Source organism: Aquila chrysaetos, chromosome 10, assembly GCF_900496995.4.
Source record: "Aquila chrysaetos chrysaetos chromosome 10, bAquChr1.4, whole genome shotgun sequence".
Taxonomy (NCBI): domain Eukaryota; kingdom Metazoa; phylum Chordata; class Aves; order Accipitriformes; family Accipitridae; genus Aquila; species Aquila chrysaetos.
In genome coordinates, this window is record NC_044013.1 from 19,077,430 (window position 1) to 19,091,495 (window position 14,066).

Here is a 14,066-nt window from a genome sequence, read left to right on the forward strand (position 1 = left end):
CTATTTAGAATACATACCATTTGAAAAAAAAAACCTCAAATCTGAGAAAGTCACATTTTGAAGATATGGCCTGGTGTCAGTTTTGAGTTTACATCTTCCTTTATCAGTTTATTTTCATCATCCTGGCTTGGTGCCCACGATCGACATGCAACACAGCAGCAATATGTGGTAAGTGAACAAAGGTAGGATCTCCTGACAATATGCAGGGAGTTCCTCAGTAAAGCAGTACGGTTAGTTTGCTGAAACCACTTTTAGCTCATGGGAGGAAAAGCAATGCTGGGACCTTGTGGCCTCCTGCAAGTCATTCATTAGCAGACACTGCTTTTCTATGCTGTTTTCTGCATCCTGGATCTGTGAAAATTCAGATGTCAAAAATAAATACGGTTTCTTGCAGCAAAATGATTTTTCTGTTGAATCAGCAGGTTAACTGTGCAGAGCAGCTCGATAGGTTTAATTTTACTGAACCCACAGAAGCACTGGTTGTTTTCTAATAAGCAATGGTTTTATTGTTGTTTACAGTGTTTTTTAAGGAACAAAAGCTGCAGCAAGTCATAAGGAAACACCAAAAGCTTCTCTCTCAATCTTAGAACTAGGTATCTGCAAAAGCCAACTTAAACTAGCTTCATGCAGCTATCCTTTACAGTGCCTGGAGATTAGATTACTCCCTCACAAGCACAAATCACCTTTGAAAGCAGCTGCACGATTTTTACCTATCAGCCCTACCGCAGCGGTGCATTCACCGCCTGTGCGCTTCGCATAGCCCTAAGCTCTTCCTTCGCAGCAGAGCCCGGTCGGCTCCCCAAAGTGCTGCACCCCGACATGCCCACAGCCGGCACTCCCCACCTGGCGCGTGGGGGGACTGGTAACGGAGAGACCGCAATACCTGGCTGCATTTTAGAAAGGTAGTTTCTGGTGCAGAGTCAACTCATTTATTAGCCATGACTGGAAGATGATTCTTTTCTTTTAGTTTTCAGTGTACATACTGAAAATTCACTACTAGCACAGGTACTGTGTATTCTTCTCTAAGAGGAAACACCCTCATCACAATTTTTGTGTATAATATGCAGTTTGTGTTATATAATATGCAGTTCGTGTAAATTAGCTTTGGATTTTTTTATACAACAGTGATGTGGTGGAAACATTTCATAGAAGAATTTTAAAGAAGCTAGCATAGCTGTTGTTCATATGAAATATATAACTATTTACTAATAGGTACTGTTAGGATTTTGCATTACCCATTTAGCCTTGGAATGGGTTAAATTGGGGTTTTTTGGTGTAAAATAATCATCTTTCCAGACTTTTCCTTTTTTATTCTGAACAAAAGGTAAGGAACTGAAGTAAAAGATATATAAAAAGCCATGGTTTCCTACCCAAGAAATCTGATAAAATGTGGCAATTTAGGCAGTAGAAAAATAGAGATACATAGAGAAATGTGTGTGATAACAGAAAGGCTGTAATTTGAAAAAAGAAAGGGATGAGAATTTTTTTGTACTATACTGAAATGTCAAACTGAATTGAAGCACTGAATTTAGTTATGTCAAATACGAATACTTAGCCTCATCTGAAGATCAGTCTACTGAAAAGTGAATTGTTCCCCAAAACTGAATTAGATTTGCTAAGCCAGAAAGTTTTATTTTACCTAATTTACTCTGAGGAAAAATAACAGTACTGCAAGCTTATGATGAAAAGGAAAAAGTGAAGTATCATTGAATTGCATAGTAACTGAAGCATACAGCTGGGTGCCTGAGATCTGCATTCTCTTAATGGCTTTGCCATTTGATGGGCTGTGTTAGTGCATAAAATGGAGGTGGTATTTACTTCCTCTGCAAGGAGTCATCCTTGATTCCCTGTTCATAAAGGAAGCACACTGAGATCCCTGGCAGAAAAGAACTGCAAGCACTCTTAGGGTAGGTATTGGCCTTTTGGTCTGGCCTTTGTACACGAAGGAGCACAGATGTCTCCTGCACACACTGGGGACTCCTAGCAGTGTTGTAATACAAATCTATGTTACATAGCATCATTCATGTTGTGGCTATTACCACTTTTGGCTCTAGCAAATACGTAACAGATAGAAAAAGATTGTATCATTTCACATGAAAGGTCTTGAAGGTGTCCAGTGGAACAGAAAAGAAATGCATATTTCATCTGTGTATTAACTACTCCTGTTAATCCCGGTTTAGCATTGCATCAATTTGATCAGCAATCTCCAGCTAACTTTCCCTTTGGTTTCTTGCTTGTCATATGCCTGGAGGAAAACTGGAAGATTTGCCCTGTTCTCATCACCATACTCACTGAATCTTTTCTGTTTTAGACAATAACAGACACAGTGTTCTCAGTCTCTCAGGAACTCACTCGTGATAGGAAGGACAAGCATTTAGATGCACAAATACAATCAAGCAGTTTAGCACATGACAATGTAAGGGATGACAGATTGTCCTGTTGGACAGTTGTGCAGAAGTTCATACTGTCACCGTTGTCTTGCCTGATAGCTCAAAAGAAAGAGTGTGCATTCTAACGCTGCCCGTTTTATTTTTAATCCACTCAAAGTAGTAAGTTCAAGTAAGCTTTCCAAAGGGACGCCTATAAGCGGTATTTCATTTTCATATTTATGAATATAACTGTGCAACTTGGACTTCGTTACGTGAGAGCAAAAATCTATCTTTCATACTACAGAGGTTGATCAGCGTCTCTCCAAATCTCCCCAAACTCATCAGTTCGATGAACGTACAGCCACCAAAGGAAAATGAAATAGTCCTGCTGAGTGGATTAGCATCAGGAAACCTTCAGGCTGATTATGAAGTTCCCCAGGTAGGAATCAAACTCATCTTTAAGATCACATCACACCTGTGAAGGATGGAATTTGGAAAATGGAAGAAAGGAAGCTGAAAGCAAAGACCTTGCACCAGTTTAAGAGATGGGTGGGAGTTTGCAAACATAAAAAAATAAATCTAACAAAAGCCTGTTAAGTGTGCGTGGCGGCGGGGGAGTGACACAAAGATAGGAGAGAGATTCTGCTATTCCCCCTAGATCCTGTGGATGTCTGGGTTGCAGCTGATAATGCTTTAAGCCATATTAGTGGCTGATCCTTCAGGGGAGGCAGGCATTGGTGGCAGAGATGATTCATAAGCCCAGATTTCAAGAGTAGCAGGAGTCAGAAGGGTGGCACAGAGGGGGGAAAGGAAAGATGTAACACTTTTTCTGTGTACATAGCTAGATTGGGCCACAGCTCCTACAGACTCCCTTTCAAGTGAAGTCTTGCTACTTCCCACTTTTGTTCCCAGTCCATCTTCTCCCACGCATGCACCTCAGAAAAGAGCTGACGATAGGACTTGAAGATCCTAGAGGCTATTGTAAACCTGAATGTGACAATGGAAAATACCAAGCTACATTAACCATATCAGAGCTGATACCTCATTTAGCTTCTGTCAACTTAAAAAGTAATTAATGCATTAATTAAAACTTAACATTTGAAGAAGCCAAAAGCAAAGTTCTCATGCTAACTCCTTTACTCCCATTATTGCCAATGAAATGTTCCCCATCTGTGGTCTGGAGGCCAAGAATTCCTCTTAATGACACCACATAGAGAAAGGAAGCAAACAGTAACATTTGCTTAAAGGCATTTTAATACAGAAGTTCCAGAAGCTTAACTCCTTATTGTAATAAAAGTCTTTTTCCTCCTTTCCATTTTTATCATTCGTTATGCCTGTTCATGTCTGTGTAAAGAAAAAGAATGAAAAATACTTCAGTATTTTTCAGCCTGATTCTGATCTCATTTGGCCAAGCACGAATTGGGAACAGCTTCATTAAAACTGCAGAGTTATCCTGGACTACAAAACTGTCTCAGCAAACTTAAAACATGAGCAGGTATCTCGTTTTATCTGCTGCAGAAAAAGAAAGCAGAAAACTTTTTTTCACTGAAATTAACTTGTGTACAAAAGCCTTCATGAAGCAGGCCCTGGAACAGCTGTATTGCAAAGATCATTGAATTTTATGTTATACCAATACGCTGATCTTTAAAGAGAGAAGTTGCCTGGTTATTGATCTTTCTTGCCACTTGTGACTAATGGCTGAATTTAGAAAGATTTTAAAAAAAAAAAAAAAAAAAAAGAGCACGAGCCCGCGGTGAGAGCAGTGGAGCTCCAAACCCCACTTCCCTGGGGGGAAGCTGCTGCAATACATACAAGGTTGTTTTGAGGCCTGAATAAGATAACTCAAGTACCCAAGTCATCCCCACCTCTGAAAGACTGCCGCCGTTGAGAATGGCAGCTTCTCGGTGAGAGTGCAGGCAAGAGACAAATGAGAACTAACCTAAATTTCCATCCCGTAAGATGAGTAAAGCTTTGCATTGAGGCTGGGTGACATTTATTGGCCAGATAAGCACATGCTATGTTCATCCTTACATTTGTTTGGCTTTCCAGAGAATTTAATTTGTAAGGAAACTCGCATAGTTTTCATACAAGGATTTTTATTCTGCCCCCTCAGCCCTTTTCACAAGTACAACCCTGCAAACTGTGGACTGGAGAAACAGCAGGGGAATGTTCGATCTAAGGCTGCATCTGTTTTTAATAATGTTTTTCACAATATGGTATATGCTCAAGTCTGATTCAGCAACAATTTCTCAGCAGGTAGTTAAAAAAAAAAAAATCCGTATTTTCTCTTTTACTTTTAAACACACTAATTTATCTGGTTTTCTCTTCAAATACATTTTTTAGGTGGAAAGGAAGAGCAGGCTAATAAAACATGCCATTCCAACATAATAGTCATCCCACTCCCTTTATTACTAGATATTTGCTTTGCATTCACACTCAAAGACAAAAGATCTAGGATGGAGTTACATTATGCTAGATACTGTGCAAATGCACAGGGGGTCCAGGGCATCTTTTGCACAGCTTAAAATCCACCTCCTCGATCCAGAGCTGGTTCCACTCAAGCTGGCTCCTTCCTGGGGTCTGGAGTTAAAGCACAAGATCACAAGCTGCAAAAGCTTGGCTTTGCTTCAGAGTACATCCACACCGCAAACTTAGTCCCATGCAGAGATATCAACTTAGCTTTGTGGTTGTATAAATATCCAACAGTTTTAATAATAAAATGAGGATAACAAGGGTTCCTTCCTCTCAGTTTCTGTCCAAATTTCAACTTAATTGTACAGCTTCTTTGGGTAAGACAGTTTTATATAAAGGCTCAGCACAGTGCACAGTGGAGCCTCGTCTGAAATAACGGGGCTTTGGGCAAATAAGGAATGAGAGGAAGAAGAGCAAAGAAACAAAATAAAACACTGTTTTAAAACAGTCTGTAGGAACATCTGAAGGTGACCTGCTCTTAATCTCGCCAGCCAGTATTTACAGGACTGCCTTCGAACAAGTGTTGCAACAGAAATTATCCCAAAAAGGAATTCATGCCCACAAACGATTCCCTTGAGAGGCAGGTAATACTGGGTGGTGTGAGACCATTAAAAACAGTATGTCAGATGGCTAACTCTGACATGGCTAAAAGCAAGTAAGTCTCTGTCATTAAAACAAGAAGTTGATTGAAAACAAACCACTTGGTAATTTCAACAAAATAAAGATGCCCCTGTGGTACAGCTGGGTTCTCTACTAAAACTCCTGTATAACAAAAGTTGTCAGTCCAAGCAGTCTTATTTTGGCATATATGTAACTGCACGCTGCATTACAAACATCTAAGTGACAAATTGTATTGCCTTTTTGCAACAACATTCCCAAGATATTTATAGAGAAGGAAGATTAAAATAAGTTTTCTCTTTTAATTAAGTAACTGAGATTCTTTTCCCCTCTAGTGTCCTTGGCTGGCAGATGTCTGCTTGGTTCAATGTGCGAGGGGGGACAGGAAAAACAGCGCAAGCTGCATCATTTTTGAAATAAACAAGTTTCTGATTGGACTTGAGCTCGTTCAGGAAAGGCAGCTGCAGATAGAAGCGCATGTCTTAAAGCCTGAGGATGACACAAACTGCTCAGTGTCTTCAATAGAAGAAGATTTCCTCACAGCATCTGAGCACCTTGAGGATGACAACGAGGGTGATGAATATAAAACTGGTAAAAGCAATGGGACTGAGCATAATACTGCTGTTGTTCGTACTGCAAAACAGCCATGGCAATGCTCACAGAAATTGCACTTGGATGTCAATTCATGCATATATTTATCTGTAATTTAGAAAATGGACAGCCATTCATATTTTTAAATTGTTGTTCAAAGACATGGATACATGGCTGTGCCGTAGTTTCACAGAGCAGTAATGCATTACACAGTTGTGCAGCTGTTTTCTTTTTAAAGTTACAGGGTATTCTGCAAAAACTAATTTCTTATTTTTCTTTTAATAGGTCATGAAAAAGTAAGTGTTTCAGAAGCATCTTCAGATGTCAAAAAAAATAAAGGAAAGGGATTTGAAAATCTCCACTACAGAAAAGCCAGGTTGCCATTCATTCTTGAAGGGAACTGCATTAATAAAGATAATGCAGCTATTAGAGTCTCTGAAGCTGTGAATGTTATGGCTGAAGATGGCATCTTACAACCTGAAGATAAGTCAGACCAGGAAATACTGTGGCAGAAGGAATTAGCTCGAAGAGCTACTTCATCCTTTAGTACTACTAATTTGACTGGCGAGGTTGAAATTTCCTGCTCAGCGCACATGTTAGAAGATGTACCTTTAACTGAAATGGCTAAAGAGGAGCTGGGGCCTCTGTATGACCCAACAGCAAAACACAGCAGTAAGACAGATGGAGAGGATTGTGCAAGTATCAGGAAAACTGATCCTCCCTCGCAAAATGAGCAGGCGACTACAGGTCAGTATGCCACAAATTTAGCAGAATCTGTTCTGCAAGATGCGTTCATTAGACTATCACAGTCTCAACCCACTTTTAGTGAGGAGGCTGCAGTCAGCATCTCCGTAGGAAGCTCCTGTAAGTCAGAAGACGTATCTGCTTACCGATCGTGGAATGAACTTCCAAAGATCGTCATAGTGCAAAGTCCAGACAGTTCTGAGAATATACCTGACTGGCCAGGGTCTGCGTTCCCCAACCTGTGCCACTGGACTGAATCAGGAAGTTCTGCTGAAGTTTCGGATTACTTTGAGGAAGAACATTCAAACGGACACGGCCAGAGCGCACTGGAAGTGGCTCTGGCTTGTGCAGCCACTGTTATTGGAACCATTTCCAGTCCCCAGGCTGCAGAAAAATTCAGAGGGGATCAAGAAGCCACAGACTCTAAAAGCGGAGCAGTTGATAGTGAGGACCTACACACAGCATCTTCACAGCTACTTGATGACTGTGCTAGCACAGAATATTCATTTCCATCTGCACTGTGTGGCATGACTCAAGTAGCAAGTGCTGTAGCTGTCTGTGGTCTGGGGGAAACAAAGGAAGAGAAGTACCCTGCAACTTCGAGCGGACTTCTGTCTGCTGCTCAGACTTCTGCAGCCATTACTCTTCATTGTAGCATAGCTATAGGAAGCAGCATGGAGAAGCTAAATGATAGCATTGCAGAAGCACTTCTCAAAGAGGCATCAATAATTTTGACAAAACCCAACACATACAAAAACATAGGGCATTTTATGGAAACCATAAATGGAAAAATTATTGAAACAGCAGCAAGGCCACGGATTCCACACACTGATGAAGTAATCAGGGATGAACTTGCACAAAACTTATCCAGTATTATTCTACGACATTCTATTGAAGAGGTTAGGAAGAAGAGACAGCTACACCCCTGTTCAGAAAACAGCTCAAGTACACAAGACATTTTCATGGACACGGCAAACGAGTTGCTTTTTAACATAATGTATTTCACTTTCAAGAAGATGAATGACATAAGACAAGTTGAAGAGTATTCTCCCCTCTTTTCTGAGGGCACAAAAGTAGAGAAAGTAACAAGAGCAGAAGGACGGTCAACACAGGCAACTGCATGTGAAACTTCATGCAGCCCCCTTGATCACTCTGCTGTTCAGCCATTTGGTACATCCTACAGCACTAGGGCTAGCAAAGATCTTGGAAATGTCACAAACACTAGGAAAAGTAATGTGAAAGATGTAAATAGCAAGGAAAGTGCCACACTGAATTCAGAACCAACAAGTAGAGCTACAGGGCATAACACACTTGTTGCAAAAACATCTCCCAAGAAAAGATACCTGAAAAGAACCACACGAGACTGTTACAAATCCCCAAATCAGAGTAACAATCATCATCAGAAGAAAGACTACAGATCATTTTCAGACAGAGAAAATACCTTTGTAAACAATGAATGCAGGCATGGTGTTCAAGAACAGCTGTCTTCCAGTGCCACCATAAATGCAGAAAACCAGGCCAAGCATAAGTGTGATGCTGTGCTAAATAATGATGTTCAGGTTAGCTTGTCTTTACTAGGAAATCATGTCTTGCTTCCTTCTCAGCCTGTGCTACAGGTGAAACATTCAAGGGACAAATATTGTATAACAGATTTTGCAGAAGAATTGGCAGAAACAGTTGTCTCCATGGCAACAGAAATAGCTGCCATTTGTCTTGAAAATTCAAATGGAAAGCAACCCTGGTTCTGTGCATGGAAGAGAGGCAATGAATATCTGGTGACCCAGAGCTTATCATGCAGAACCATGAAAAGGAAAAAGGAAACCCATGCTAATGGTTCAGTTGTTCGGAAGCACAGGGCACCTAGACTTAGTGAGATAAAAAGAAAAACAGATGAGCATCCTGAGCTAAAGGAAAGGTTGATGAATCGAGTAGTAGATGAATCCATAAACCTTGAGGACACACCAGATTCAGTCAGTATCTTTGCAAATGAAGTGGCTGCCAAGATCATGAACCTCACCGAACTCTCCATGGTTGATAGCATCTGGCAAGGTCCAAACCACCCCAGGAATAGGCTGCACTGTGAAAGATGGAGCCGAGCCAAGGCCTCAAGCTGTGAGAGCATACCAGAGGAGGACTCGGATTCGAAAGCCTCTTTCAACACCCTAGGCCTAATGAACACCTTTGGTCAGCCTGTGAGCCAGACAAGTTCTGTCTCAAAGCAGTCTAGTTGTGAAAGTATTACAGATGAATTTTCAAGATTTATGGTGAACCAGATGGAAAACGAAGGAAGAGGTTTTGATTTATTACTGGATTACTATGCAGGAAAAAATGCAAACAACATCTTAACTTCTGCTTTGGAACAGGTAGCCAAGAAAAATGGTCACCTTAACGTAAGACCAAGTTGCCCATCCAAACAGTCCAGCACAGAAAGTATAACAGAAGAATTTTATAGGTATATGCTAAGAGAAATAGAAAAGGAAAATAAAGATAGCATATCTTCACCTCAGAATACAAAGGACTGGTGTGGCAATTTGCTGCCACCCTCTCTACGATCACCTTTTTGCTTTAGGCAATCATCAATGCCTGACAGCAGATCATCAGGCTCTAGGCTAACAGTTAATGTCCCAGTTAAGGCAAATTCATTAGATGGATTTGCCCACCATCACCAAGATTCCTTAAGTGTACAGCCAGTCAGTACTGTGGCTTCTTCAGGTCTTTGCAAGTCTGACTCATGCCTGTACCAAAGATGCAAGACTGACCAGATAACAGATATGTTGATTCATGAGACGTGGGCAAGTTCTATTGAATCTCTAATGCGCAAGAACAAAATCATAGCAGACGAGGCAGAGGCTGCAGAGGCAGACCAACTTCACAGTGATTCCCCACCACATGTGGAACAATATGCAAACAGACTGGCTGCAAATATTGTCGAAAGTGGTAAAAATTTAATTGTTGTCCAGCAGGATTCCTTTGATTATACAAGCCAAGCTCATGTGCTGGAAAGCAAACATCCCCAAAGGGCAACTCGGATTAAATCAAAACCCAAAAGGGATGGAGTAAATTTGGATGAGAAAAAAGAGCATACGAAGAGCCCTGGATGCCTCCCTGCAGGTCAGCACAGGGAAGTGCCTTTAATTCAGATAGAAACCGATCAACGAGATGAGACAGGTAAAGACTTGGAGTCCTTAACTTCATGTGGCCCTTCTGAAAAGGAGCATCAAAGCAAAGAAAAGCCTCCAGAAGCTTTTGGTGGGAAACACATGGTTTCCAGTTCCCTGCAAAATAGGTAAGTGACGAAACAGCAAATCAGCACATTGCTTTGGTGTTTGTTGTAATTTCCCAGTAAAAATTATTTTGATAAAGAAAGAAGATAAGAAGAGAAGCACTTTTAAAGAAATAAACAGGTTAAGTTCTGACTACAGGTTTCTAATAGCATAAAATCACCCAATCATGTATCCCAGTGCCAACTTCTGGAGCAAACTTACATTGAATATGACCATGCTGTTTCTGAGATTCAAATCTAATACTGCACAGACAAGTAAGTTTTCTCTCTACAGATATTTAAGTCTTCCATAGTCAAGACAGGAAAGATGGACAAAGTCTGAAGTTTCATTTAGCGCTGGCTGATATCTCAATTAAAAAAAAAAAAAAAAAAAAAAAAAAAAAACCCACAGTGTTAGTGTAAAACAGAAGATAGCAGAATTTGACCTGTAGTTAGTTCCCTGCTATGCTTGTTCATATAACTAATGCTTTGTGTACCTGGAAACAAGACCAGACTTCCAAGAGCTTGAAGTTCAGCTCTGTGTTTACAGTCTGGAGCAACAAGTAATAAAAATTCTTTAGTGAAGGAATAGTAATTAAAAGCACACCTTGCCTCCTTTGGTTCAAGACATCTCTGGTAGAATTTAGATAGAGAAAATAATAACTATTCATTTTATTTTAATTTAATTTCATGGAGTTTATACCACAGCTTACGACCCTCTCCTTACAGTTGTACTCCTTTTGTTGAGGAATCTGCAACTTGCTTTGGTTAAGGCAAAGTGTAAGCCCGGTATGAGAGTGCAGTACAAATGCAGAGGATTGTTGTGGATGCTGTGAGGTTAAGATCAAGGCTCTTTCTCAAGGCATTACCTTTTTTTAACTACATTTCTTCATCGTATCTGTTACTTTAATGGTATCTAAACTGCCAATCTCTTGGAGCACTGCAGCACCCCATTATCTCAGAGTGCTAGAAAGAGTGCAGGTGCTAGTGTTAGAAACCATTTTGTAGCTCATTTTATTCTAGGCAGTGCTCTGTTTTGACTTTTGACAAAGCTCTGCTTGAAGTGAGAAAGCATGTACTTTACTGTGTATGGTAGCAATTAGGTGGATAATTATCATAACATCACTATTCTTTCATACTGACTCTCCCCCACTAACCTTCCTCTTCCTTCAAAGGCGACCTACTTTTAATAAGATACATTTAGAAATCTACCTGTTTGGGGTCTTGACTCTTTGAAAATGAAGTTGTTTTTGCACAGTTTGTGTGTCCTTTAATAACAACTTTTCCTCTGCCTTTGATGCAGAGTTCCCAAAGTGGCTATGGGAAGCTTAAAGCAATAGGATTGGTAGGGCAGTTTTAGTAACCAGAGGCTACACCTACATGAGCATTTTGGTTCAGCAATGCAGTGCAGTTCTGAATCATCTTGTCTCCATGTCCATGCTTCAGGTCTGTTTGCAGCATGCAACGCAGATTTCTTTTAAAGGAATCTCAACTAGAAGCTGCACAAGTGTGTACCAGATGTGCTCGTACCCCTGCTGGGAAGGTAAAGCTTCCAGTGGTTCTTCACATGGATTTGAACCACTTGTGGCATGGCTGTCTGGACCAAGCCTAGGCTGAAGTAAAAACCTAAAAATACATGTATGTAAATATAAAAGCATCAGCACCAATTGCTTTGATCCACTCCTACTGCATGAAATTATTTGCTAGTGTAGGTACAGGCACATAGGACTTCAGGCAAAATATCAAGCAGATGTAGAGTCAATTAGAAGAAAAAAAAATTTAAAAAAAAAAAAAAAAAAGCCATGCAGGCCTGGGGAAAAGGTCTTCGGCAAGGAAAAAGAGTTGTTTCTTGTACGTAGGCAGTGCAACAGACCCAGTCCTGTCACGGTTACACAGAAACCGTTCCAACCGACTGTTCAGAAGCAGGGAACTGTCAGTTCAAATTATCACTAGTCTGAGATGTAATTGCATAATGAATCAAATAAAACCCAGAAAGCCAAGTAACAACGCCCACAAAAATCTCTCGTGTTTTGGACCAAGTATTAGGTGCTACCTGCCCTGTATTAAAAATCTGAATAACACCACTACCCTGCGACCTGGCTGCTCAGTGCCTTCATGTTACTACAGATGACCAGTTTTGTACCTGAGGGGTCAGGGATGCCAGGCGTAGGTATTTGACAGATGTTGACTGCCTGATAGAGCAGAGGCCCTCAGGCAAACAAGTCCCTTTCTCCCTGTACAGGACGCTGCCTCTCCCTAGCATCCAGCATTCATGCAGCAACTTCTCAGTTGTCCTGAGAATGAGAGCATGGCAAAAGGAGATATCCACAATATTAATGTCTCGGTATATTCTTAATCATGTTAATTACTTGGGAGCAATAGAATTTTTGGGGTGATCTCTTGCTCTAACTGAAGACAGGGCGCCTCAGCCATAACTATAGATAAAAGTCTGGAGGCAAGAACTTCTCTAGAGGGATCTTGCAAATGCAGACCACCCAGTACATATAACAAAACTACAGTTTTGTTTTAATTGTTACTCTGGTGCTGCAGCAATACAATTAATTCTTTCTTATTATCCAAAAAGAGAGGGGGGTGGATTATTACATACTTTTCTGCCTGCATATCAAAAGTTCCATGTTAAGTCTCACAAAGTTCACTTTTGCTCTGAAAAGTTACCGTAAATAGAGTTTTTATTTTTTTGTGTTTGCATTTGTGGGAGAGTGTGTAAATATATAAAAATGTGTCATATAAATATGTGTGTGTGATATATGTCAAGTGTGCAGAATTATAAAGCATTTTTCCCTTAACCCTGTATTTTCTAAACTCAGTCTGGGCTCCATATTCAGTCTGGTTTCTGACTACCTGCTGCACACCTACCTAGAAAAAGAATACTTTGTCCTTCCCCAACCTAAGCAGCAAAGATCTTAAAAAACAAAGAAGGCTAAGATTCATTAGTGATTCACAACCCACAATACTTTCCTACTTTTACTTCTAGACCTCTTTTGGATCTACAATGCTAACAGAGTAGAAAACCCTGGCAAGAAACTTATTCACCCATCACTAGGACCAGGATTGAGTGCCAACATATATTTCCAAGAAATGCTGGCATTCTGCACTAACATGTACCACATATTTCAACCACTGATTGACTGAAGCACATTAAGCAATAGGCCTATGCAGTGAGCAGCTCTTTTTCTACATGTAAAATCTTTTTGTACAAGTTAAACCTTTTCTATGCATAGTTCAGTATAAGGCTTACTTTGGTTTGTGTTTCTTTTTAAAAAGCATCTCAGACCATATGTCCAGCTGGACTTTGTGTATAAATTATAAACTTGTCCAAACTCTTGCATCTGTATAATTTTGCAGCTTGGTTGACTTTAATGAGCAGCATTGCTTGAAGATTGGTGACATCAGTTTGTTTGCCTATATTACAATATCAATGTGCCTTCCTTATCACCCTACCAGCAACAGTCCTCAGAGCAGACCAGATGCTGAAATCATAGGAGAGACAAAAACAGCTGAAGAATTTCCAAACCATCTCAGCAGCAGTGAAGAAAGCACTGGCAGCTGGTCCCAGCTAGCTAACGATGAGGACAATCCTGATGACACGAGTAGCTACTTACAACTCAGCGAGCGATCCCTGAGGTACCCATATTGTCTGTTCTCAGTATACAATATGGTCTAATCAACCAAGCCAATGATTCAACTACCATGCATCAGGAATGAGGGTTAACAGCTTGAGATTTATTCAGCATACTGTAAAAAAAAAAAACAAAACAAAAAAAAACCAACAACAACAACAACAAAAAACCCCACAAAAAAAACCCTAATGACAGTTCATCTCTACTTTTAAAAAAGGGGGAAAAAAATAGCCACATTCTGGTTCTCAGCCAGGTCTTTTTATTGTTGGCGAGCAGCTAGATTCAGACAAAGAAAAAGCTTCCTGGCACCACTGAAGTGCCTCACTCCTACAGTGAAAGGGCCATTGGACAAGCTAATTGCGACGGTCT

The 14,066-nt window shown here is 40.4% G+C and overlaps 1 protein-coding gene across 7 annotated transcripts in view; it reads left to right on the forward strand.

The window, feature by feature from the left end:
* The window catches only part of LOC115347092 (SPHK1 interactor, AKAP domain containing), a 75,900-nt gene that overhangs the window by 53,018 nt on the left and 8,816 nt on the right, over positions 1 to 14,066 (forward strand). For 6 of the 7 annotated variants that reach the window (XM_030028055.1, XM_030028053.1, XM_030028047.1 and 3 more), the window contains exons 5-8: positions 2,674 to 2,808; positions 5,795 to 6,050; positions 6,336 to 10,080; positions 13,522 to 13,701. In XM_030028055.1, the coding sequence (XP_029883915.1) occupies positions 2,674 to 2,808; positions 5,795 to 6,050; positions 6,336 to 10,080; positions 13,522 to 13,701 (4,316 nt within the window). The remainder of the gene's footprint in view (positions 1 to 2,673; positions 2,809 to 5,794; positions 6,051 to 6,335; positions 10,081 to 13,521; positions 13,702 to 14,066) is intronic. The other variant, XM_030028052.1, reaches the window with a different exon arrangement.